The sequence below is a fragment of the Thunnus maccoyii genome, chromosome 10, assembly GCF_910596095.1.
Source record: "Thunnus maccoyii chromosome 10, fThuMac1.1, whole genome shotgun sequence".
Classification (NCBI taxonomy): Eukaryota; Metazoa; Chordata; class Actinopteri; order Scombriformes; family Scombridae; genus Thunnus; species Thunnus maccoyii.
Window position 1 is genome coordinate 16,358,174 of NC_056542.1, and position 27,399 is coordinate 16,385,572.

The 27,399-nt window shown below is 39.9% G+C and overlaps 3 protein-coding genes across 3 annotated transcripts; 2 read left to right on the top strand and 1 right to left on the bottom strand.

Annotated features, from left to right (window-relative positions):
- Positions 1–312: 312 nt before the first annotated feature.
- Positions 313–3,645, top strand: LOC121905904 (RIIa domain-containing protein 1). Its single transcript, XM_042424489.1, has 4 exons — positions 313–549; positions 658–734; positions 1,742–1,788; positions 2,533–3,645. Exons 1-4 carry the CDS (start codon positions 466–468, stop codon positions 2,601–2,603), a joined length of 279 nt encoding a protein of 92 aa, XP_042280423.1. The 5' UTR covers positions 313–465; the 3' UTR covers positions 2,604–3,645.
- Positions 3,646–3,858: 213 nt separating this feature from the next.
- On the top strand, positions 3,859–17,955 carry otoa (otoancorin). Its single transcript, XM_042423722.1, has 28 exons — positions 3,859–4,000; positions 4,810–4,877; positions 5,012–5,061; positions 6,038–6,059; positions 6,326–6,374; positions 6,804–6,945; positions 7,158–7,220; positions 7,319–7,506; positions 7,587–7,720; positions 8,349–8,467; positions 8,570–8,712; positions 9,869–9,977; positions 10,111–10,335; positions 10,416–10,586; positions 11,820–11,960; positions 12,174–12,223; positions 12,342–12,462; positions 12,552–12,670; positions 12,784–12,925; positions 13,098–13,291; positions 13,381–13,471; positions 13,947–14,258; positions 14,516–14,665; positions 14,746–14,888; positions 15,380–15,516; positions 15,696–15,793; positions 15,893–16,037; positions 17,358–17,955. The coding sequence occupies exons 2-28, from the start codon at positions 4,820–4,822 to the stop codon at positions 17,438–17,440; spliced, it is 3,399 nt and encodes a 1,132-aa protein (XP_042279656.1). The 5' UTR covers positions 3,859–4,000; positions 4,810–4,819; the 3' UTR covers positions 17,441–17,955.
- znf687a (zinc finger protein 687a) lies at positions 17,947–27,398 on the bottom strand. Its single transcript, XM_042423721.1, has 11 exons — positions 25,881–27,398; positions 23,392–25,392; positions 22,895–23,150; positions 22,551–22,774; positions 22,265–22,449; positions 21,989–22,165; positions 21,737–21,899; positions 21,398–21,637; positions 21,195–21,307; positions 20,714–20,816; positions 17,947–20,240 (listed from the first exon to the last, which is right to left on the bottom strand). The coding sequence occupies exons 2-11, from the start codon at positions 25,369–25,371 to the stop codon at positions 19,629–19,631; spliced, it is 4,053 nt and encodes a 1,350-aa protein (XP_042279655.1). The 5' UTR covers positions 25,372–25,392; positions 25,881–27,398; the 3' UTR covers positions 17,947–19,628.
- Between the last annotated feature and the right edge of the window lies 1 nt (position 27,399).

The following is a 27,399-nucleotide window of genomic DNA, read 5'->3' on the forward strand; positions in this document are numbered from 1 at the left end:
TTCAGATAAATGACTTTGTGGACTTACTGTGGATTTTGGCCCCCATCATTTACACTGAAAGCACATTTGAAGGGGGTCTTTAAACAGCCAGTATGAACAGGAGGAATGATTACAGCGAGGAAAACCTGTTTCAATGTTCTTATGAACACCTGACTGTTGTGTTAAGACAGACTTGAAAAAAATGTGAACCTCTCCTTTAAAAGCTGAATTAAGTTTATTACAAGCAAAAAAAAAGAAATGCATAGAAGCGGTGGACGTATTATCCTGGAGTACGTCGCCACCTGGCGGGCGCAGCCATTCATTGCCGGAGGTCGTTTCCATAGCAACTGTTGTTGTCAGTCGTGGTAACAGTGTCAGTAGCAGATGGCCGTTTTTGTGCTATAAATATTTAGTTTTATATTGTAAGGTGTACTGTAAGGTGCACCGTGTCCTCAGAAAGGTAATTAGACGAACCATTATAGAGAAATGATGGCTGGAAAAGGCGGCTTGACGAAACTGGACGTTGGTGTTTTAAGCGCTGAGCAGCAAGAAAAACTGCGACAGTTCAAGGTAACAGTGGATTTGTGTGGGGATTTTACAACGCAGGCGTTTAACAGCTATATAGCTTATATTAGCTAAACCCACACTGCATTTTAATGCATTTTCTTTTAATTCCAGATCAAGACGAGAATCGAAAACGAGAAGTATTTGAGGTCGCATCCAGAAGTGGAGGTCCTGATAGGCGACTTTCTGAGGTTAGCTCATCTTCCGCTGATTTGGGAAAAGAGAGAGAGAGAGAGAGAGAGAGAGAGAGAGAGAGAGAGAGAGAGAGAGAGAGAGAGAATAACTTTCAGCTAACCTTGCTCACGGTGTCTACTGATGAACTGTTATGTGTTAGACAAAACACACCGAGACAAGATTAAATCCAACATACACCTTATTTGCATATAAAACTCAAACAAACATCCGCACATTTTGTTTTTTCTCTTAGCACTACTGTAGTGTCCCTTTCACTGCTTTGCTGTATCTAATTGTAGGTTTGATAAAGGAAACGAGCAAATAAACAGTATAGGCAACTTAAAGTTAACTACAAATAGAGCGAGGGTTTATTGTATTTAGGCTACATGTGTGACGAAAGGGTTTTCAAACTGATATTATAATATATTAAATATAAATATTAACATCTCAAATACAAATAAAATAAGGCCGGAACAATTACATGCTGAAAATCTATAGACTATAATAAAACCCAATCAAATTAAGGTTTGTGTAAATAGGTTATTAAATAAACTCAAGCAGACAAAATATTACAATCTAAATTAACACTCAGTACTTTTAGATTAAAGTCAGTTCAGTTTGGCTGCTGACTCTGAAGCTGTCATAGGTTTATTTATTTATTTTAAAGGATGTTTTTTTTGTTGTTGTTTTGGGTTTTTTTTTAATTTTACATCAGAGTTTGTCTGCAAACTAGCCATTGTTCTTATTTACTGATAAACTTTCAAAACTTCTTCTAAGCTGCTCTGTATGTAACATTATATTTTACATTACATGGTTTATGTTGGATGTTGAAGATTTATTCACAAACAAATTAACTCCAATAAAAGTCTGAGCTGCTTTAAGGTTAATGCATTTCAAACCTCCACGCAGCCTCTTGACCACTACTGAACTATTGAAGTGAACTTTTAGTTTGAAAACACACACACACATCAATAATCCTCATACTGTGCCTGATAATTCTCACATCCTTGTCCTCCACTCACAGAGATGTGCTTCTTAAAAGGCCTGTGGACATTCATGAATTTGCTGCAGGTGAGTTCTGCACAAACACACACAGCCAATCACTCTATTTAATATTTTATATGTCACGTGTTTGGTTATGATGTAAATGTATTTTTCTTGGTGTAATGGTATTGTAACTGTATTATTTGTTCTGTAAGTGTGTTGATTATACTTTATATTTTATTTTACAGGATTGTGACTTTCTATATTTTCTTATTGTCAACAAATCTAATGAAAAGACCAAAAACCAACAATGAATTGATCTTAATATTGTTGCTAAAACCTACAGTAGCTTCATACATACATACAGTATAGCTTCTTCTTTTGTACTACAGACCTCCAATGTTGTCCAAAAATGATCAAAAATACATCAATGAGTCACACTGTTCCATTGAGTACCATTAAAATCATCCGTCCCAAACAAATGTACTATTAATTCCTGTTTGAATATTATTTGCTTAAAACCATAGCGTCCAGCTGGTTTATAAAAATATTGAACTTTTTCTAACAATGAAGCTACATGACCTGTTTTTAAAGATTTAGTAGGAACAGCTGAGTGCCACTGACACGGTAGGGACATCTAAAAGTATGAGAGACAGGCTAATGCATTGTTGACAGTAAGAAAAATACAGCATGAAGCTATCCTTATCTTTTAAATGGACCCCAAGAAAATTAGTTGTTGCAAAAGTAATGACTAGTGATGATCCAAATGAACAATACTTTAAACACACACGCATAATTTCACCACTAACTAGTGTCAATGGTCTCCTTCAGATCACTTCACCAACCCAAACCTTCATGTGGTTATTGGCTCCAAAATGGAAGGAAACAGTGACATGGAGTGAAACAGTCGTGGTTCTGGAAGTTTCTCCTGAGTGTCTTTCTCTGTACCGATCAACATGTGTGTTGTGTGGACTCTATTTTAGTAACGAATGGATTTATGTCAGTCCAATTGTCAGATTGTTATCAGACATATGCAGGAAGTTGGCTATGAGGGAAGATGGTAATAGCCGTTCCTAATGAGTGCAATTAGAGGTTAATGAGAAGAGGATGTCCTGAGGGTATTACACACACACTGTTCTGTTTGTCACATCACCCACATGATTGTGAAGCGAACCAAAACCATCTTTTTGTATTCTTACTGTTACCCATGTACTGAACTTTAATGAGTGGACACACTGTAGTCTGTATTGATCTAGATACGGACTGTGTCCTCTCGACTATGTGGACCACTTGGAACACAGATTGTGAAAAATCAGAGGTTACCGAAAACCAGTCAAGATATTTATTTGACTCATTTATTTTTAGATGAAACTGCAGTTTTTCTTTGTTTTTTCCTTTTTTTATGTACATTGTGCCATTGGAATATTGGATACACATTTGTTTGGAAAATATAAATTTATAAATCACAAAATAAGGATTAGACTTACTAATGAAACATACACTTTCAGAGTTACAGTCACACATTAGACGTAGTGAAAATTACACTTTAATTAATTAATTTATTAACTCCTGGAGAGAAGCGTGAGGTTTTTCCATTGAGCTCCTGTCATAGTTGGATTTAGCATCTAAATCTGTTTACAGTGGAATTTTTGCAGTGGCCTTGACATTCAAATGTGGTCATTTCAATATTCAAGAGCTGCTGTTTTATGTTTGCCAGCTTTCTCCATGGAGACGTTGAATAGAGCCTTTATTGTGTGGTAATCTTTTGTTTGTTTGGGGGTTTTTTTGGTTACATAATTCTATTTGGACAATGCAGTTCTGTATTAAGTTGTAGTGTATGGAATTTATTAACTCATCCATCAAATCAGCTTTAATTTGAAATTATGTAAGATACATCCTGTTGTCTAACTTCAAAAATAAATAAATGACTGCTCCTTCAACTGATACCTATTATTTATTGATTCATTGTTAACCTGTCACTCAGTATTGTGTCATTGTGTTAGATTTTCAAGTCTACATTGGTTTAATTAAAAGATCAAAAAAATTAAAATAATTCCTAACCCCTGTCTGTCTGTCTGTCTGTCTGTCTGTCTCTCTCTCTCTCTCTCTCTCCCACACACACACACACACACACACACACACACACACTGTTATTTTAAAACCATGCACCTGCTTTGGCTCAGTCGAGGACAGGTAGCCACCCAGCTCACATCAGACTTGAGAGAAAAGCGCAAAACACATCCTTACTTTGTCAATATCCTGTTTTTTGAATTGCATTCAGAGAGGAGACGCAGACCCTGTAAGTAATAACTTAATTGTACATAAATGTATTATTTTTAGAATAGTCATAAAAGTTATTTGTTTTATTTTCTGTATTTATGATGCGTTGATAGTTTCATATTTGTAATGATGTTGAAGCAGTTTCATTGCCGCAATATCATACAGTTTGATACATATGTGTATTTTGTATGTTTTAACTGTTTTGAATGCTTCAATCATTAGCTCCATAAAGTCATGTTAATACATTATATAACCAGCAAATAAACAATTACACATTAAAATCGTAATCTTAGTCTGACTTTAAAAGAGGTCACACACTGTCTTGGGACAATAGAGGTCATTATCCTACAATGTCCCTGGTAATCATTTGATATTAAAATGAGAAGTCAAATCAGTGGAAAGCAAGCAAATCAGATGACAGCAAAATACAAACTTCCAAAGTAGAGGGAACTCTCATTATGTAAGACTCACTGAGGAATTCAGAGATGTTTGGCAGGAGAGAAAAGAGGCTGACAAAATGTTATTCCACAGTACATCATGTACCTGTTTTTCACAGCATGTTATCCTCCAAAGTCCACAGAGCCTCCCATAGGATGAGTAACGAATATGGTAACCAGGGAAGTATGAGCACAAATCCTCAGAGGAGGAAGTATGTCAGAAAACAGCAGGTGGCTCGCATGGAGACAAGTTCTATAACAACTAGAGAACTTATAGCATCCTATGGAGGGTTACTTCTTTTCTTTCATGGAAAGAAAATGTAATGAAAGGAATATATTTCTATAGAAATTGCTTAATGTACACTTTGAATTATGTCATCATGTTCAACAGGCAGGCAGGCATGGCTCCAAAAGGAGGAACATTTTTCTTTCTACTCATTGTGGCCTGTGCAGCCTTTGGTAAACAGCAACACAACCACATGCATCATCTCCTCTTACATCTTGGAAATTGCTTAAATCAGAATGATACAGAATGAAATAGCCTTAATGACAAGATGCCTTAATAATTATTCATTATTGCTGTATCCAACCAGATATGATGCCTGGAAAGAAACCTGACTTCAAGGACATGGCCAAAAAAATGGTATGTAATTTCATGAATACTTTTGAAAGAGATTATGTCTCATCTAGAAGCAGTATGCAAAACAACTTTTTTTTTGTTTTTGTTTTTTTGATAAATACACATTTTTAGGTCCAACAGTCACAGTTTTCTCTGTTGAAAAGATAACTGAGCTCTGTCAATTTTTCGATCACAATACTTTGTCCTCATGTCCCAGATGCTGTGAAAAGATTTTCCATTCCTGATGTAATTTTATTTCATGCAGGGGAGGGATGAGTATACACATGCACTCATTCATGGCGTTCAAATTTCATTCATTAGTAGTAATTGCAATGGAATAGCATCCTGCTATTTTATGGTCACAGAGGGTAAATGGTCTGGTTCTTATGCTGTAGTTATTTTTTTCCATACTATCTTCTGTGCAGTTCTTTCAGCTTGAATGTAGTATCATTGTTAAAACTTGGTTTAATAAGCTGGGTTTGTGCCAGGAAGTTATTAAAAATGCTGTAAGATCCTCAAGAAATTTTGTTTTTTATGTTTAAATCACCTTTTTATGATAAAATAAATTATCAAGTACAAGAAAAATGTCCCTTTATTTCCATTCTGTCACAGAGAATAAAACTGTTTTGCATTATGACCTGCTTGTTACCGTCATCCACAGGCCTCTTGGCTCCATACCCGCCCTTTGTGCCTTAATGATTTTTGTAGAAAACATCACAGCTTGACATCAGTAGCTTCTTCCAGCAGACCATAACTGTCCAGATTGGGCATGTTACACTGTTAACTTGCGATAGTCGTACGTAGTAATCTGAAACTCATCATCTTCTCCTATCATCTAAATGGCATGTTGTTTTGTTTATATACTGTATGAGAATCCCATAAGTAAGTGTTGGTCAGGTTTTAGGGTTGTTCACATTTATTTTGAGTGTAATTGTTTCGTCTAAATGTCTTATATACTGCATAAACATTTAATGATGAAATGTGTGTTTATTTCCATCAGATGATGAAGTGCAAGAATAAGGGTGAGAGAACTCGCAACACACTTTTTAATGTTGTTAGTGTATGTGTGTGTGTGAGAGAGAGAGAGGAAAAGGGTGTCTTACATGCATTTGAACATTATGTCAACATGTAATTCACTGTACAAATACTAATCCCCGTCCTGGGTGTGTGAATGTGGCAGTGTATGTTTGCATGCATTATGAGTGTCCTCTGTAACATGAGTCATAGCAAATAATCAGACCAGTCCTGATGTATCAAAATCAAAATATTGAGGGTTGCTATGTTACAGGATACCCAATACCTAAGATGAGACTGCTGCATTCAATCTTCAATAACAGGTAATTTAACATGACAGTTAATTTAATGAATAGGCCAGAAAATGTTTTTTTTCCCCTCCCGAATTGTGTTACAGGTTAAACTTGCCACATGCCAATTTGGCAGTAGCTATGGTCAATGCATTATAATAACACTGAGATCCATGAATTATTTTCATTTATTCTCTTAAACACTGAGATCCATTTTAAAGCCATTTACTTTAAGTTGGTATGATGTCAGCCTGTTCTTTAGGCTTGTACAAATGTTTTAGACGCTTGTGAAGAGATTTATTTGCTGGGAGATGTGAGTAGGGACTAATTATTGTGTCTGTAAAGTGCAAATTTCTCTTGATAGTTAAAGGATAAAATGAATTAATGAATGAAATACAAAATATGATATCAAAAACCATTTCTGCTCACCAGCTCTTGCTTCCACTCTCATTTCTCTTTCAGTGACCTGCCGACGGAGAACCGAAATGCTGACCAATCCAACCCCCTGCAATCTGCTTTTCTCGATGTCCTGGATTCAGTCTCTACTGTGAGAGCCGACCAAGACTCACTTGGCCGTGTCCCCTTGGATAAGCCAGATAAAATGGTACGCATGCAGTCAACCACATTTACAAGAGTCGTTCAACGAACAATGTTTGAAACATGTTTTGCATTTTGTATATTTATTATTCTGGATAGCAAGTTAGTTATTGATTAAAACCATTATGCTCATTGTCGATGGGTCATTTTATACATTATTTGTTCAAACCTGCCTTACCCCACACACACTGATTGTCTCTTTTCTCTCTCTCTTTTTAGACAAACAAGATGTGGAATTGCACCCATCTTTCAACCATGATCAATCTGATGAGAAACTCCTCTGTCAGTACTCCCCACTAATGCCAAGAACCTAAGGAAAGAGGATATAATCCATAAATTAATGCTGCTAATCATGTTTGCCATCTTTGTCATTCCCTCAGGAGGCATCTGCATGTTACATGCGAGCATTTGTGGCTCCTCTGTCCTGGGCGACGTTGACCACCCAGGGAGAAAACAACATGGACTCAGGCGACTATGAGGCACTGCTGTTGGCTGCCAAACCTGCGCTGCTGAGTATGAAAAGAATGATCTTTCCTACCAGAGTAGAGGGCCAAAACATGAAAATGATGTGAGTGTGTTTGCACAATTATTTTCCTCACCAACTTTCATCAACTTTTTTTAACACTGTAAAATTGCCGTTCGTTCCAGGATGAGGATGCTGCGGGGGGCGTATGATCCCATGTCCGAGCATCAAAGGACTCAAGTGTTAAAATGGGCAAAAGAGCAGATCACTGAGAACTATTTCAACTGTTCTCTGAGGCCATCATCCAACTCCAGATCAAGTAAGAAATGAGTTAAGCCCATCAAGTCAGAAACCTCTTCCTACAGTAAAAACTAGTTACACATTCTGATATATTCACCACTAACTATTTATGAGATAATCAGATCAATTCATATTCTTTATTTTAATCATAAAGAGAAAAGAAAGGAAAGATGAGAAGAAAAGATGGGACGCATAAGGTAAAGAACTGACTAAACCGAAGAGAGCACAAGCACTTAAGAAATAAAGAGGCTGCAGAGAAAAAGGAAAAAGGGAAAAATGTCAGAGGAAAGGATTGAACAAAGCAGCTGAAATAGAGCAAACCACAAATTAAACAACAAGCAACAGAACAGGCTGGTTGTTCAATGAACGCTAAAGAGAATAGTGGAGGATTGTGTGTGCCACAGAATAACAGCACCTGTTTCATGTGTTTTTGGTGCACATATTTGCAAGCCACAGTGACTATGTTTGCATTTGTTTTTGTCCAGATCTTTTGATAGGACTTAAATCCAGGAAATCATGCAAATCACAGACAGCTTCTTTTCTGTTGTCTATGTAAGAGGATGTTTAAAACAGATATGTAAAGGTGTAGCTTTTGAGGTATTGTGTGGGTATTAATGTGACTTGTAAGAGCCTCATTTATTCTGTAGTGTTGATGGAGCGCTGCGAACCTTCACTGAAATGGCTGAACTTGGAGGCGTTGATCATGATGGGGCCTTACCTCTCCCGTTTAGCACCACACGATGTTGACTCATCTCCTAAAGAAAAGGTTAGGGTTTGTTTAAAGTAGGTTAAAGCGCAAATGAAACTGGAAATAGCAAGATCTTAATTTGTTGCTCTCTTGGTTTGTTTCCTTCACATTCTCTTCTAGCTGTGTGAATTTTTCCACTCAGACCAGTTCAGATCCACCTTGAGTAGGGTGACCCCCATGAGCCCCAGACTGGGCGAGAAGTTTCTCCAAAAATTTCAAGAGTGCTTCAGTGGACAGAAGGAGATTGCAGAGCATATAGACAAGTGTGTATTCATGTATAAATGTGTGTATATTAGTACATTAAAACTGTGTGGATGGGTGGTTGAGAGCATTGCTGGCTGAAGATCTAGCCTTAAATACCTTTTTAAACATTCTCAACTGTCATCTGTCATTTCCTGACAAAACAGAAGAGAACAGAGGAACAGACTCTTGTGGTCTCAATGCCTGCTATTCACTATGTACCCTGAATGTCACACCTCTGTCGTCTGCTGTTGAGTGTTGAGGTTTGGGGTTTGTAAGGAGTAAAAGTCTTAACAGATATGAGAGAGAGCTTTGTTACAGGCACTCACTCACTATAAAAGAAAGAACAAATCAACAAAAAATGTCCACAATAGCATCTCTGTCAGGCTATACTTAGGCAAAGCAGTGATTTGAGCTTAACACTAATGTCAGCATGCTAACTTGCTCACATGTGACACACATATAACAATGCAAACTGATGTAAAGCAAGTATAATGCTTATTATATTCACCATCTCAGTCTAGCATGTTAGCATGCTAACATTAGCTAATTAGCTTCAAACACAAATTACAGTTGATGCTGATGGGAATGTCATTAGCTTAAATATTAATTCATAAATATTAATAATACTAATATATTTTGTATTAGTCATAACCCAAAGTATTAGACAAATTGAAATTTTGGCCTGACGATGTCACTAGATGAAAAGTCAAGGGATTGCAAAAGTATGTTCACCTTGGTGATGAATTTGTGTACCAAATTTCATGACAGTCCCTCCAATAGTTGTCATGAGATTTCACTAAAGGCCACAAATGTCAACCTGCTGGTGGCAGATGATCAATCAGTAGAGCTCAGTAGGATTTATCCTCTGGGGAAAACAAATGTCTGGACATAATTTCATGGCAATCCATCCAATACTTGTTGAGATATTTCAGTCTGGACTAAAGTGGTGGACCGACCAACAAATACGTTAATGACAATAATTCTCTATAAAAGACATCATGAGAGAAAATATCATGTAATTTTGAAGTCTTAGAATTTAATTTTTTTGGTTAGTAGATTAAAGCAGTGCTACGGGGAGTTGCATAATACAGATGAATGTAACTGGCATAATAGAGAGCTGATTACATTTAGAGTTAGTTAGAATAATCACCACATTTTGTCTTTGAACTTCCTCAGGTTTGGCACACTGGCTTGTTATTATTACAATGCTCCAGACATGACTCCTGATCTCAGCAAGAAATTCCTCTCTCAGATTGCCGACTGCAACAGCCCCAGAATCATAAAGGTATACCTCACTTTCCCAGTCTTTCACACCCATGTCTTTTGCTGCCAGGTCTGAAGTAACAGATGGAATTAATTTCATGAATCTTAGTAATCTCTTGTTTGCTATTTGTCTTTTTACCTCCTCCTGACTCAAGGTGAAGAAGCGCCTTCTTGAGTCTGTGATATCAAATTCAAACAGCACCAACATTCTGGAAATAGTAAGCAAGCTGGGCGGTTGTGTTACCTTGTTGTCTCCCAAACAACTGTCCATGATCCCTGACACCGATCTCAAAAAAATTCTCAAGACCCTGGGACCCAACGTCCAATGGACAAAGGCCCAAGTGTGCACTCTGATCAAGAACCAGCTGGGCAATAAGAAGGTGAGTTTACATTGCTGGTAGCTTGTCTTTCTCATGCTCTACCTCTCACTCTGTACTTATCCCATTCTGCTTTCTCTTAGTGTAAAAAGGTGTCATACAAGGAGCTGAAGGTACTTCAGTCGGTTATGGAAGGTGTGCCAAGCTGTATGCTCAAGCATGTCGAAGCCCAGGAGATTCTCAGTGATACAGAGGGTCTGAAGAACATCTCCAAGCGGATGAGAAGGGGGCAGTTGAAGGCCGTGCTGCAGCGGGTGAGTAAGGAGAGACGAGTAGGAAACTATGTGATGAAAATATGAAACGATTGTGATGAAATATTAAGATAAAAGTTTGCCTGTTTGCCTGTCAGGCTAACAGGTCTGTAGACGATGCTGGAGGCCCCCACCACCTATGCAAGGGTTTTGTTTATCGATTTTAGTTCGGCATTTAATACCATCGTGCCCCTTAAACTATAAACTATAAACTCCTCCATAAACTCCAGGTGCTGGGAATTTATCAGTCTCTATGCAACTGGATTTTAGATTTTCTGTCTGATAGGAAGCAAGTGGTTAAGGTAGGTAACATGTCCTCTAGGCCTCTGACCCTCAACACTGGGGTCACATCTGCTGTACTCATAACAGTGATTGTGTATCCCATTCTGAATCTGTGCAGATTATTAAATTTGCAAATGACAAAGCAGTGACAGTCATGACTTTCTGCACCAGCTTAAAGAGTTTGGTGTAACTGGGAAGACGATGCTGCAATTTTACAGTGCTACTGTGGAGAGTGTCCTCACCTTCTCAGTCACAGTGTGGTATGGCAACACAACCTCCCTTGAGAGGGGACAATTGGAAAGAGTGGTACGCACAGCATCTAAGATCACTGGCTGTTATCTTCCTTCTGTCTCCTCCACATATGCCACACATATCAGATGCAAGGCGCAGAGGGTGATTATCAACCCCTCTCACCCTGCTAGCTTCCTCTTCAAACCCCTCCCTTCAGGAAGGAGACTCCAGAGTCTTAATTGTAGGACATCTCGCCTCAGGAACTGCACATATCATGAGGCTGTTCAATATTTGAAATCTGACACAAATGCATTTGCAGTAGCAGAGAAAGCATTAGCCAACAAGCACTTTAAAAATAGGTACATAGCAGCACAAAGCAACAAGCACTTTAAAACAAATGTAGCAGCACAAAGCACTTTTTCCACAAGATGATACTATGCAGGACATTAATTATGAATAAATGTGATAACTATTTTTGCAGTTCTTGTTTTATCTATTTTATCTGCTTTATATGTGTGTTTTGTCTGTTTTTAAGAGCTATACTGAAGCAAATTCCTATCAGATGTATTGACATAGCAATAAAGTATTGAATTGAAAAATAAGGAGACAAAAACACGTTGGAGATGAAATGAATGATTAATTGTATTATCGTTGGTATCCTGTGTATTTGACATACACTGTAAATATCATTTTCATCAGAGGAATTAAATGTTTCCCCTCTAGCTGCGTGAGAATGTAGATCCCTCAGAGCTGGTGCAGAAGCTGCCTGGCCCTTTGCTTCGCAGCATTTCGCTTAACAACCTGGACAAAGCAAAGATCACCTCTTTGGACCAAGTGGAGAATAAAATCTGGAGTCTGCCACAGGTGACCTCTGTTTTGCCTGAATCCATCTCTGAAATATGTGGCTATCTCTATTATCTCACCGCTTATTGTTTTAATGTTAAAGAGATGTTAAATTAATGTAGTCTGGATCACAGAATCTTCCACAAATTAATCAATTAATTCTTATTGAAGTTAATGAGGTGTGTTTACTCAAGAATTGGTGCCACACTTCCCCATTTGTTTTCCTTTCCTTAGGCGGCTTTCCTGGCAAAAAAGTTACATGATCTAAAGCAACTTCAGTATAAGTAAGATATACAGCAGTGGCCAAAATACCAGAAATTCCAGAAATGTATAAAATGTATACACACACAGTATATTCTGCCATTGCTTTATATGCTAACAGTTAAAATATTATTGGAACAGGAGGATGCGTTCAATCCTTCAGGGCCTTACCTGTAAGATGATTGACAAAGTTGCTGACAGTGATGCTTTGGACTTGGCTGAGGCCATAGACGAGGTGCCACAGTGGCTCTCCAAAGTACAAGTATGTATATACTCACACATACAGTATACATACACATAGAAATAAATGTTAACATGTGCGCTTCATTTATAACAAATATATGTTTTCAGACAGGATGTGCAGCCCGAAAGCTTTTTGCAACTTTGGAGAAAAAGAGACGTGATTATTTCAAAACCATCACAGTGGAGGAGCTGAATGACATTCCCACATCCTTGCTTCTTCACCTCCTGTAAGAAGATATACTCTGTTCTCTGTCTTACTCAACCATGTATTAAAAAGCATTCTTTAATAAAAAGTAACAGTCTCCATTTCTCCATCTCTGTCTTATTCAAACTATCCCAGGCCTTCGAAGGTGAATGATTTGCCTGACTCCGTGTGTCCAGTCTTCCTCGACAAGATGGAAGAGGCCAACCTGAGCTCATTACCTCTTCGTAGCCCTTCTCGACCCGCACTCACCAAGAGAGCTCTGCTCTGCCTGATCAATGTACGTACAAGGATACATAAAAATGGCTGCCAAAGGAAAAGAAAAGCCAGCATACAGTCTATATAGTATATATGCCATTAGAGAGTCCTGTATGAAGGCATCTGCACACCAATTAATATTACACTGTGAGTCCAGTGGTTGCACACATGCAGTGTTTACTGTGCATTTGCAGGGAACAGCTCTATCTGGACTGACCATCGAGGATGTGTCCAGGGTTGGACCGCTCTTGTGTGAGCTTCAGCCTTCCCAACTGTCCCTCATGGTCCCTGATGTTCTCAACTCCACCCTGCAGGACATGGCTTCCTGTCATCACATTCCTCAGCCCCACAGGGCCGCACTACTTAAGCTGGTCAAACAGACTTTTGGGTAGGACATGCTCTCTATGGATGCTGGAGTTACTGCAGAGAAAGACAAGAAAAAACAAGTGTCTGATCACCTTTTTTCACCTTCTACAGGGATCCATCTGATTGGTCAGCTGAGACTACGGAATCACTTGGTCCTCTCCTGCTTTTGGATGACAGTGCAACACCTGCTCTGCCCAACAAGGTCTTTTCTATGTGTATTTTGTCATCTTCTCTGGACAGTGATGCAGCTCATGATGTCCTATTTGCTTTTTCACATTTATCATGTCAATTTTATTTATATAGCCAAATCACAAATTTGCCTCAAAGGGCTTTACATTTTCAAAATGACACCATCCATCCTTAGACACTGTGTTCTGGAAGAACTAACAAAAAACATAAAGGAGGGAAAGAAAGAAGCCTCAACAAAAACAACAGAGGAGGTATCCCTCTTCCAGGGCAGACAGACATGCAATAGATGTCTTGTGTAGAGAGTAGATAGAAATAACAAGTAACAAGTAAAATTACAATATGGAGAAAAAGACTGACAATATTAGGTAAACAGATTTTAAATATATGAAGAATATGGATCTGGAATACGGATATCAATAAATCATCAGTAAATCATGCCCGCGTTTTTCATGATGTCTTTTTGTTTTTTTTCCTTCTATCTCTGTTAGCCTTGGATGAAGGATGTTCTGTATTTCCTAAAGTCACCCCTGCCCCACATCTCAGAAGTTCTGAAAAAGAAATTCTTCTATCTCACCATCACCACGTCACAGAACAGCACTAACTCTGTCCATAATGCTATCCCTGACAAAACCCCCAATGTGGAGTTAATTGAAGAACTGCAAATGACCAACGTCTACTGGACAGCTAAACAGCTGAATACAATCTCAAAGGACACCTTCCTCGCTACTGTAGAAATACTTGGGTCCATTTCTGACTACGACGCAGACCAACTGGCTGTGCTGAGTGAAAAAGCAACGGAGGTACAGTAAAGGCACTGATCCTGAATGAATCATGATCATTTTCTTTCTCTTGTTTTAACATTTTTGGTTAGTTTTATTCTCCAAGTTGTCGCCAAACTCCAAATTCAAAACAAGGGAAATTATGAATTTTTTAAAGTTGTAATTGCATGTATCAATGTAGAAATCCTACATTTAATGTTCATTACAATCATTTTATCAACATAGTCACCCCTGGAAGTCTTATTCATTTTAGTAAGTGTTTGTGTTTCTTTCTGCAGGCCTTTGGCCCAGTGTCACAGATGACTGAGAGTGCAGTCACACAGATAGGATGCATAGCTCAGGGCTTCTCCAATTCAGACCTGGAGAAGCTCCCCTTCTCACTGGACACTCTGGAGGAAATTGCCCACTGTAGCTGGAATGAGTCACAGGTTGAGTATAAGCACAGCTCAATATGCAGATGACTGTTATACTCATGATATTCACTAATCAAGATGAACCATCTCAATAGATACAGTCAGTGTGGAAGAGCGTTGCTAAACTTAACAACCTGAAAGCACATCAGCTGGGAGCTGCAGAGATGGTGGCACTGAACCGCTTCATCTGTGGCCTGAGCCCCAACGAGATCCAACAGCTCAACTTGGACGCCTTCAAGTTTGTGCACCATACAGACCTCTCTCATGGTTTTATTTATGTCAACTTTCTGCTTGTTATATTCACAAATTCTTTTATTTCCAAATAAAATAGTTTATATATATAGTTAATATTAACTAGTCAGCACCACACACTACTTGTAATTTGAGATAATTGGAGCGAAAACAGCAGTATTCATATTATTAATATATAAACAAATAATTCTGGATGCTTAAATAGTTTTAATGGCATATCAAGATACAATCAAGAGCAAGATTCCACTCAAAGTTTGTGTTTCCTGGGTCCAGACCTTTGAATCTGCCTTTGAACTCCACCAATGAATTCTTTGCAGCAGAATCAAATATTTTTACTGTCATAAGCCGCAGAATAAGATGGTGTGTGTGTGTGTGTGTGTGTGTGTGTGTGTGTGTGTGTGTGTGTGTGTGTGTGTGTGTGTGTGTGTGTGTGTGTGTGTGTGTGTGTGTGTGTGTGTGTGTATGTGTGTGTCACAGGGATGCTGTGGGTTCAATGAATGGTATTCAGTGCTCCTTCAAGATTGCTCAGTACCTGAAAAGTCTTGCTGTGTCCGCCTTTGGGGAGCCCAGCACCTGGACTGAAGCACAAGTGTCCGACTTGGGCAACATCATTGGTGAGATAATTTCCCCTACTCCGTGTTCTCTTCAGGAAACCAAACCCCATTGTAGTATGTCTGAAAAAAGAACTGTTGGACCATCATCTGGTGCAAAACTAGTTTTAGTTTTTGTTTGGGTTTGTTGCTCAGCAGCAGCATCGTACAAAATACTGATGCACTGTTTCTGTTTCCCTCAGCTGGGTTGAATGTAAATGAGTTGGCTTCTTTGGATCCATCTGTCTTCCCATTTCTCAGCGAGACCTGCATCACACTCATTCCTCCAAAAAACTTTGCTGTGAGTAACTTTCTCTAACCTTCTCCTGTCCCTCTTTTCATGTGAGCTGAATCTGAGTGGCCTCTGACCTCTGTGCAACCTTCTTTTTTTTCCTGTCAGGCACTCTCCGTTGCACAACTGGCGGCTCTCGGACCTGACAACGCTGCCATGGTTACCAAAGAACAGCGAGCTGCACTAGGAGGCAAGCAACTGGCTTCCCTTGAGAGAGCTACTTTTGGCTCCCAAACAGAAGAAACTGAGTCAGGTAGGGAGACACATGTACACTGCTGTAAATTAACATATTCTGCAGTGTTTAAATACTGCGTTGTTATTATTACATAGAGTATTATATAATGTTATACTGTTAACATATTGATAGCTCTGCTTTACAACATTTGTAACCAATAATATTTTACCTAATTTTACCTACCAAAAACAACTTCCATGGGAGCCTGGCTTCTTGATTTCAATTACATTTATATAACAATAAATATTCACAATTAAATAAGCAACAAACGAAGTTTGGTATTATTTATTAAAGTCCCTGGAAACATATTTTCTCAGCTTTCTACTATGAGTGATGTGATCCTACGTGAACAGAGTTTTCTGCTGAAGTTGGAACAGTTTTGGTTATTTCAAATGAAAATCTTCTGTATTTGTGTTTCTTCTGTGCTCTTCTCACTGGCTTTAAGTGGACAGGGCTTAGTAAGGAAAAGGTGATCACAATTGGTGATCATCAAAATGTAATGTTGAAGAAAAATACGTAAAGTGGCTATAATCAATATTTTCATAATACAATGGATGGTGTAATGTGAAATGTGTCTCCTATAGTGACAGTAATTCCCTGCAGTTTAACCTATGGAGCTTTACAGTGTCTTTCAGCACATTGTTTTGGTTTACTATTTTGGTTCACTCTCATGGCTCTCATCAGCCTCACACCCAGATACAGCAGCTGAACAGCCAGTTATTTCCCTCAGGAGCTGGTGGAGACCAAACCAGAGCTAAAAGGAGAGTGAATACGGGACTTATATTCATTAGGTCAACAGGAACCTGTCTGGAAATGAATGATAATGTTACTCCATATACGCTGGATGTGTAAATAACCTGTTTGTTAACAAGTTCACCATATCCACTTAAAAGGTGATGTCAGTGTTGTGTTTATCTGCTGCCCCCAAGTGTCCAAAATGATCAGTTGCTGCAGGTTTAATTATTTCACCTTTCAGGGCCCTTAAGAGATAAACTCTCAAAAACTAACTTATCTGTTTCATCAGGACTGTGTGAGTGTGATCAGATTGACAATGGTGTTGAATGTCCACATTTTGATTCTAACACTAATGAAAAAACTACATGACTTCACCTTTTTCTGAGCCCCACCCACTTCAAACCACTAAGGAGAGCACAGAGGAAAACTGAAATTATTCATGGAATAACCAAAACTGTTCTAACTTTGGCAGAAAATTGTGTTCACATAGGACCCCACTGCTAATAGTAAGAAAATTAAGGTTTTTGAGGCCTTTAAAGGCTCTCAGTAAGGAAATCTTTGGATTCAGTCTTTATATGACTCTAATGTCACTCTCTCATCCAGGAGCTCCATCGCTGAGTGTTGAGGGGATCTCGGCCTTCATGAAGCCGCTTCTCTTTCTTGTCATGGGTTTCCTGCTGCTGTGAGAACAGTCATCACATCCACCTGCTAAACCCGCAGGAGCTTCTGCTAACCAAACACATGTAGCCTCTGTTTTCTAAGAAGTTATCATTATAGAGCACTTATAATTCTTCCAAGTTTATCTTATTTTTGACAACATGCTGTGAAGACGTTTCTCATAGATTGACTGTGAGATAATTTGTGTGTGAGCATAGAAGTGTGGCTGTTGTACACAATATAATCAGATGATTACAGGTAAAATGTGCTGGGATTTATCTTCGCCTTAACATTTGTTCACTTTTATATATTCTATCGCTATATATTTCTAAGAAAGTATATTTTAATAGAACTAAAAGAAATATTTGATGTTTGTTACTCTGGTGTCTTATGCTCTCATAATTTGGATATTTGCCACAGATGGAAAATTACATATAATTAAACTCAATAAAGACGATTAATGTACTGACTTATTGAGATGTTACATTACTGTTAAAATGGAGGAAAAACAAGTTATAAATAAATAAGACATCAATTCAACTGATAATGTGCCAGTTTTATTAATCTTTTTTTTAATAAACGTTTGGTTAGAAATTATCTTGTCAATGCAAAAACATAAAAATAGAACAATGTGTGTTAAAGCATTGGATAATCTCCTGAGAAAGTAAACACAAGCATACACAGGTCACAGACAACTACAGCAAATTAAAGGAATTTCTTTCTTTTTTTTTTTTGAAACACAGTGGACATTAGCTCAGTCTATGGATCCTGTGGTCAGAGATATTCAAGCAAGCCCAAAACCTATCAGACAGATATGAACGGCTGAAAATAGTGCTAGTTGACAAAAAACAAAAGAAAAAAAAATCAAAACACGACACAGCACTCAAAATCTAACAGAATACAGTAATCTGATTACATCCAGTTATGCAGAACAATCATTTTAAGATGCTGTAGCAGTGCCAAAGACTAAAGAAATACTCAAACACATGATTCTCGTAAGGAATAAACATTATCACATACATGCTGATCTTTTGTTTACAGTGATCTCATAAAACAGGATTTAGACAAACATATGCCCCAATACCAAAACCCCCAAATACATCATTTTACTTCCTCACAGAGAAGGAATAAATCAGTTAATCTGATGTAAATACAGTACATTACATTTTAAAAAAAGGCATTAAACCTTCATTTCAATGGTTTTGAAAATTTTACCAGAATAACTTGAAATTGTGTACACTTCAGATCATTGCTGACCATTTTCCACTGCATACTTTATTTTTTCAGGTTGACTTCTTTCTTCCAGAAAGCTACTGGTCAACGTTTATTTCAGTAACGTATGAAAAGAAACTTGAATACATATCAAAAACAGTCACTGGCCGCTGTAATTGGGCAGCGAAAAGATCCCTCTCTAACATGATTTTAATGTAAGTGAAGGGGGACAAAATCCACAGTCCTCTATCTTACACACAATAGCTTCCATTAGTTCAGAAGTTCAGCTGAAGTCTGTAAATAAATGTTCATATACACACACTAAAATGTATATTTGCCAATGGCTGCCTTTAAAGATATAAATCAATCTAAAATGTTATCATATATTTTGGATAATGGCTGGCAATAAGTTAGAAGTATACACACTTGATAGCCACTGAGCTAACGTACTCTAAACCCCTGCAATGATTCTCTAAAAATATGTTTAAAAAAGGACTTTACAAAAAAAAAAACAAAAAAAAAAAAACACCTGGGTTGGCATTCAAGAGTCTCAGTAGGATGAAATATTGAAATCAAAACAGTCACATTCCGTCGCTGTCTATCAACATTCATTGAAATAACCATCTTAATCACAGTAGCATTTTGTACTAACATTCACAGTTCCCTACTGGCACATTAATATGTGAATGTGGTCACAGCAGTGAACTAGTCAGACTAACTGTCCACTGACAGGGGAAGAAGCTCTAATCTCATTAGTATCATTACTGAACACAGAAATGCAGCGTTAGATCCTGAGTGTCAAACGTAGAAGGTTAAGGCTCGTCTCGACCAGTGAGAATCAGATTTGATTGTTTTACAATCTATTCACATACAAACTCTATTCTAGCAATCTTTGGTTAAATTAGTGCATCGGTGTGCTGACCCACACTTAAAGGAGAAGTCAGGGATAAATAAGGCACTTTTTCATCATCTACTGACACTACCCTTCCTCTCACATCTGGCACCTTAGGTAGTTTTTCCTGCGTTCCTTGCATTGATAAAAGCCATACCGTGAGTTCTGAAGTGTGTATTCAGATCTGCTGCCTTTTCAAATTGTTTGCCACACACCTTACAGGCCAATGTGCCATCCTCTTCCTTCCCCTGAGCCATGGAGAGCTGAGAGGAAGGCGACGCTGGTGCGAAACCGTCCAGAGAATCATGGTTCCTGCTGTTAACAGGGGAGGCTGCCGAGCGCGCGCCGAGGGCTTGCTGGTTGTCAGTGTCTCTCACTTTGTGGATGATGAAGCGATGGCGTGACAGGGAGGAGATGGACGTGAAGCAGGCGCCACACTGCAGACACTGCTGATCGCTAGCCTCCGGCCCCGCTCGCCGGTGCTGAACGATGTGCTCCAGGAATGCTGCCTGACCCTCTGTGGTGAAACCGCAGGGCGCACAGCGGAACCCCGACTCAGGGAGAGAGTATGGGGCAGGTGCAGAGGAGGAGCGCAACTTCTTCACTGGACTCACTCCATCTGTGGATTCTTCATCCTGCTCCGTCTTCATGGGTCCTCTCCGTCTGCGGCGAGTCCCTAAACTGTTGTCCTGTTCTGAGGAGCTCTCTGCCTCATTTCTGCCTCCCTGAGACCAAAGCAATTCAAGACAATTGTTGTTACCATATTGGCCCGAATATGAGATGATATTTTAACCTGGAAAATACTGTATGTTAGAAAAAGTGGGAGTTGTCTTATATTTTCGAGGACTAGACATTTATGTGTTCACAATATCAGATATTATTTTTGAATGAAGAGAGTATCAGTGTAACACCAGCTCCTACAGAGTGTTTCATCATGGGTTGTTTGTAGTCTTAATGTCGTTAGGCTAGTAAGTGTATTCGAATCAGTTTATAGTGAGTCTGTTATCAGCCCTCAAAGTGTTTTGTTAGCCCAGTTGAGTGTGTTGTGTCTTCAAAAAAGTATTTTCCCAAAAACAGGTGTTGGAAAAGTATGTAGGGGGGTGGTTGTCTTATAGTTGGGCCAATACAGTAATATCATCTTAGTAAAAAAGTTTTTCCTTTTTGACTTCTAGTGAGAAATACAAAGCGAGTGGCTCACCATCAATGTGTCCTGACCCACAGTGTCCTTACTGTGTCTGAGCTGGATGTGCCTCTCCAGCAGTGCTCTGCTGCTGAATGTTTTCTTACTCTCAGTACAGAACCTACACACACACACACACACACACACACACACACACAGGAGGTAAAGGAGTTATCTATTTTGATATTTAAAACAGTTTAGCACCTTTAAATGAGACAAATGCAGTAAAGTGTGGTGATATTCTGTTATCCTTTACTGATGTGTTTAAATGAGATTTTTATCAATACATTTAACACACCAGTCTAATCTACTGATTGCAAGGATTACTTTTACCATGCAGCATTTATGTACATCAATCACTTTCAGGAGTTATACTTCAATAAGTTTCACAGTTTGTTGTATATTTTCTGAAAGCAAATCTTGTAAGACTTTGAGGGTTTACAACTACAAACCTCTAGATTTAGGTTTCGTACAGTCAGACAGTATGTGGGATACTTACTGGCAGCGGAAGGAACGATTCATGACTTTGTGTTTGTCTCTGATGTGGCGTCTCATACTGGAGGTTGTGGTGAAGGAGCTCTCACATTTGTTGCAAGGAAATTTCTTCAGAATCTACACAAACACACACATGTATGTGACTGTATCTGATAACAAACTGAATTTAGTGAAATCATAGATCTTAACTGGGTAAAACTTCCAGACCTTGTTATGCTGTTTGGCCATATGGGCAATGAATTCCTCCCGGTCTGTGTAGCGAGCATGGCAAGGCACACACTTCCACCCTGAGGGGGTCTTTATCCTCTCTGTCTTCACTTTTTCCTCTTTATCTTGATCCATCAAGTCTTCCCCATCTGAGCTCTCCAACTTCACTGAAGGCCGTGAGCGAGAGGAAGTAGCTGGGGATGAAGGCAACTCTTGTTTGAATGTGAGAGTCTTGTGGGTCTGAGAAACAGAACAGGGGGAAAAGGAGTGAAATTAAAAGGCTGAGATTGTTTCTTGTCTCACTGGGCTATATTAGATCATATATATGTATAGATATACCTTGAAATGGTCCATTAGAGAATTCCTCTGAGAGAACAGCTTGGTGCACTCAGGGCATTTAAACACGTGCACCTTTTGATTGGTTAAATGAGTGTCAAAGTGGACGTACAGCAGGGACTTGTGTGTAAAAACTGTGTCACACATGACACATTTATAGATCAAGCTGTAAGAAAAAAAACAACTATTATTGTAAAAGAGACATTTCTTTTCATGTCAGCTTCAAATCTGTGAGTGTTTGTGTGGACGCAGTACATGGCCTGTCCTTCAGTCAGCGTTGGATGTTGGGCAGTGATGTGGTTCTGTATGCTGGGGGCAGATTTGAAAGCCATGGGACAGCTGGGGCACTTGTGGAACATGTCACAATGAGCCTGTTGGATGTGAGACTTCACCGAGTTCAGCCCTCCAAACACCACCAGGCAGCTGGAACATCTGCAGGGAGAGAAGGAATTATGTCAAAATGTAAATTGAGTTTCACAACAGTATACTTTTTTATGTTTAAGTGAACAACCACATGGAGAGATATCGCACCTGTACCCGATGCGGCGTGCAGAGTGCAAACAGATTTCATCCAGATGTGTTTGAAAGAGCGTCTGCTTGGCCGTACCACCACACTCTGGGCAGACGTGCGGTTGGCAGCCTTGGTGGATGCGTTGGTGAGCTGCTGCACTGCAGCTATTGGGCAGGAGCATTGGAGGAGAACATTCTGTGCATGACTGGAGAACAACAGAAGAAGAATAAAGTCAGAGTTCATGTTGTATTTCATAAGAAAATAAATGTTTTTTCCCCCCTTCACACCTACACACACTGGACTCACAGTGGTGTGTGCTGCTTTGATTTCTTGGAAATGCTGGGCCACCTCTTCTTTACTGCTGAACTGAGCCTGACACTCAGGACATTTATTACCGATGTACTGCAGTGCATCTGCTTTCTTGTTAGTTATTGCTTGATGTGGCTGGGGTACTGCGTTTGGGGTGGCCTGGCCTAAAAAGGATGATGATGATGCTGAAGAAGGTGACAGGAGAGACGGAGAAAGCACACCTGAGGAAAAGGAGAAACAAAAGAGAGAGTTGCATCAAGGAGGAATATACCATCACACAAGACTCACATCCAAATAAATAAACAAACAAAGGTCCTGAGACAGAAACAACTTCCACTAACCATTTGGCGTTGGCTCCTGCTGGACAATCATCTGCTCCACAGGTACAGGTTTCATGACCAGGTGTGAACACTGCATGATCAGGCCTCTCTCCTTGTGCTCTCTGGCGTGTAAAAGCAGGCTGCACTTGTTGAAGAAGACCAGGCGCTTGGCACAGTGATTACAAGTCACCTCAATCCTCAACGAGCGCCGGTCGTAGTGCCGTGACAAACTCTGCTCCAGGGCAAAGGCATCGCCGCACTCCAAACAGCGGTAACCCTGCAGAGGACCAAACATTCATCTTCTCAGATATGTATGCATGAAACTGAAAAACTATACTGAGAGATCATGATGGGCCTGCCTGGTGGGAGCATTATCCTGTAAGTCAGAGCGAATGACTTTCTGTTCATAAGTGGTAGTGAACCCTCTTTTAATGCAATATCACAGGTTATTTATACTTGTACGTCACCTCCTGTTCCTTCATAATATTTATGTTTACATAAATGAAAACCTTTCTCACCTGTGCAGGTAGAGGAAGGCCCCACTCTGCAGGAGGAGGAGAGCTCAGATCTGGTTTATAACTGGGCAGCAGGTTCTTGTTGTTGAGGATTTTGTTGAAGGCCTCTACCAGGTTGGTCTGACTCTTGGATATGATCGCCCCGGTGCTGTTGACTATGGAGGCTGGTCTGCTGCTACTTTGAGGAGGAAGTAGAGCTGCAGGTGCAGGCAGTGTCACCCCACTGTTGAAAGTTTTCTGACCCAGGCTCCGCAGGTTGATCCCGCCTGGGCTGACCCTGGCTGACGAGATGGAGGGCAGGGCTGCGGTTTTGGTGATGCTGACAGCTGTGGGGGAAACTTTAGGCTTGATGGTCATTGCGGGTTTGTCTCTGACTGTACTGGCACCATCTAGTGTTGCAGCATCCTGATTAACTGCAACTGCAAGAGACTGCTGTGATACCTCCTTCCTGGATCTTGTGTTATGACCCTCTGGTGAAGGTTTTGAGCCCCGAGCTCTTACGCTTCTTTTAGGTGCCGCACTAGTCACAGTCCTTGTGAAGTTCCCTGAAGGCATTTTGATTTTAACTTTGAGTGGGCGCAATGCAGATGAACCTGTCTGCGCAGCGCTAGCAGACACAGGATCCTCAGACGATGTGCCATTACCACATTTCTCCTCGTTTTCCACATCTCCAGCCGTCTTTTCACTCTGCTCCTCAGTGTCACCTGGCCTGTCCTCTTGGCTGGGCTCACTTTCCATGAGCTCGTCTTGGGGATCGAAGGCCGTGTGGTTCACTGCTTGACCTGGTGTTGGGACCGAATCAGGGCTGCTGCTGCTGCTGCTGCTTCTCTTGTGGAATACAAGACCCGTCTCACTGGGCGGTGGGCTCTCAGGCGAGTCCCTCTCATCAATCACATGCTCTGGGTATTTCTCCTCTTGGACTGATGCAGAGCCCGGATTGACAGAGGGGAGGCTGTCCTGGGGGCTGTGTGGCTGAGGAGCTGTGGAGGAATGGGTGGGGGTGGAAGGTCGCCCCCCCTGCGCAAGTTGGACTTTAGATTTTACCAATGCCAGAGAGGAGGAGAGGGGAGGAGGAAGAGAAATGTGGCAAGAAGTGGTTTCAGTGGACCCACGCAGCTCAGACTGAGGTTTTGCTCTGTGTTTAAATTTTGGAGGAGAGGGCATAACAAACTCTGGGCTTTCCTGGATCACCAGCGGACTTCCTAAGTCTGGTTCTGAGTCATCTTCATCCGAGTGTGTGACACGCTTCATTCCAGCCTTAATAGTCCCGTTTTGTTGTAAAGGGGAGGGTGGCGAACTGTCAAGGAGAGAGGTTTCCTCTGTCTGGGGGGAGCGAGGAGGAAGGTGAGGGCTAGAAGAATGCAGGGAGGGAGGAGGTGGGGATTTAGGACCGGTGCCAACTGAAGACTCGGGGTAGAGATGGGGCTTCAAACTGTTCATGACATCAGTTGTGTGCTGGGCTAATCCAACTCCTTTATCACATCCTCCCTCGTTATCGTTCAGTGACGGTGAATGCCGAGGCCACAGCTCTGTGTCGACCTGTCCCTGATTGCTGGTGGTAGATCCCTCAAAGCCATTGGCAATCTGGGGTTCTGTGGCTCCATCAGCGGGGGGTTTAGTACCCAGCTGTGAGGTGACATCACTCAACTTGACCTGAATCTGAGAGTCAGAGCTACTGTTTGAATGATTGTCTGTTTTGGCATCATCCCTGACAGACTTCTCCTCCTCCTCCTCCTCCTCCTCCTCTTCACAAGACTCAGACCGTACTCTGTTCTTCACAATAACACTGACCACAGGTGGCTCACTGTGGCAGGAGAGCAGGGAAAAGCATGGAGGGGACCCCTTCTCTCTTTCCTCTGCATTAGTCCCCACTTCATCTCTGTCCTCCTCTGGACTTGACTGGATGGCCTCTTTAGCATCAATGTCAGGAATGTCGAAAGCTGCCAGCAAATCATCAAAGTCTGGGGTCTTCATGTCCCCCATGGCCAGCACAAGGCTCAAAACCTACCAAGGCAACACATGAGTCAGAGTAATTCACAAAGCGTCATTCATTTAATCACGACACATTTTGCTTTGGTACTAAACTTTTATGTCTAACAAACCGAAAATGTGACAGCTGGTAGCACAAGAGGCTCGGCTGTGTGCTCAAAGCAAACAAAAAAATACGTGTTGTGTTGTTATCTTGCTCCAGACTTTACTGAGGAAAAACACAAAGCTCTAAATAAACACACACACACACGCAAGTTAGATAAAGTTGCTGTTTAGCAAGTCAAACGTAGCTGTCATGTTACAAGTGGCTAACAGCTATTTAGCATGTAACGGCTAGCTGGCCTTGCTAACGTCAACCGTCCAACTTTCTGCAAGAAGTCAAAAGCTGTTTTTCTAAGTTTAACACTCAGCTAATGTGGTCTCGATATATTGTGTTGGATGTGCATTGTGTTTTCTGCTGTTGAGGCTGACATTAGCTCACGCTTGTATCCAGTTTTAGTTACCTGCTGTTAGTTAGCGAAGTTGGTTCCTGACTTTCCCCTCGGACGCAGAAGTTCTCCGTCACCAAATTATGCGACAGTGATTTTCCTCCCAAAATGTTTCAGTTTATACAACAAAACCATTGCTTATAGTACAAACTACGCTTCCTGCAGTGACCGTATATTGCTACCAAACTTTCCTAACTTTTCTTAAATGTGAAAATACAAAGTAGAACCTACAGAAGTGGTAGAAATTCAGTTTATTTATAAGTACAGCTCTTACATATAATTTTGACATAACGGTACTTGAGTATTTCCGTTTTGATGCTCTTTTATCTGACTGCTACAATTACTAGTTACTTTTAAGATTAAGATTTTGCATTAAAATACATCATATGACATAATAAGCTTATAAAATGCAATGCATTGTTGAGAGTTTAACCAGTGGTTCCCAGCCTCTTAAGCTTATAAACCCCCTTAATTGTCATGTTTCAGTTGTCTGAGTTGTTAGCAGTTCCACAAAAGAGATTTCTTCTCTTAACTTCCAGATGATTTCATTTAAATAAGAATTTTACACCAAAAGCAGTGTAAGCATGCAACATCTCAAACTTTTTCTTCTTTTGCGTTAATCATCTCAAGACCACTTCGATTTATTTTGTGACCTTTTGGATGGGGCCTGGCCCTTAGGTTGACTCAACTATTAAACCACCTCAGCCAACTACAACAATAAAATTATACTCATGCATTGATAATGATCAACATTAACTTAACTTAATCATAATCTAATAATGTAATTTATAATAACACATCAGCCACAGGGGGCATTTGTTTGCATAATGAGTACTTTTACTCAAGTAGTATTTTGAAAGCAGGACATTTAATTGTATCTGAGTATTTTACATTGTTATACAGCTACTTTTACCTGAGTAAAAAAACACTTATTCCACCACTGACCTACATGATTTCAAATTTTCTCATGCCAAACTATGTTTACATGTATTTCTGAGTTACACTGTTTACACTGATGCTATATACATAGAGGGCTATGAAAACATAACCTGTTATGAGTGTACAGTTTCTGTCTGCAGTTGTCAGGACTACCCCATCCCCTGTCTATGTGTACTTAATTACATGTCATGTATTACTGTTGTGTTCAATAAGGAACATTTACAAAAAAACATCCATTTTAAAATGCAAGCACCATTTTTAACTGAACAATGAATATGTAATACCAGTGAACTTACGTAAAATTAAATGCAACATTCATTGATGTTCAGAAACATAGGTGTGTAAAATTTAACTGTTGCAGCTATCACAACTGTAAATAAATTTCAAGCATCAGAAAAAGTTACCACTTTGTATTCTGTAAATTTATTGTGGATTATAATCTTCCCGTGCTACTGAGTAGTTATATTACAAAAGATTCAAAAGTAAGCATATCTGCTTGGCACAAAAGAAGTTGAAATCAAAATACTCCCAAAAATCAGAACACGACTTTAACCTAAAGTTTAAAAATGGCAAAGGTTTGTTTACAGTCTGCACA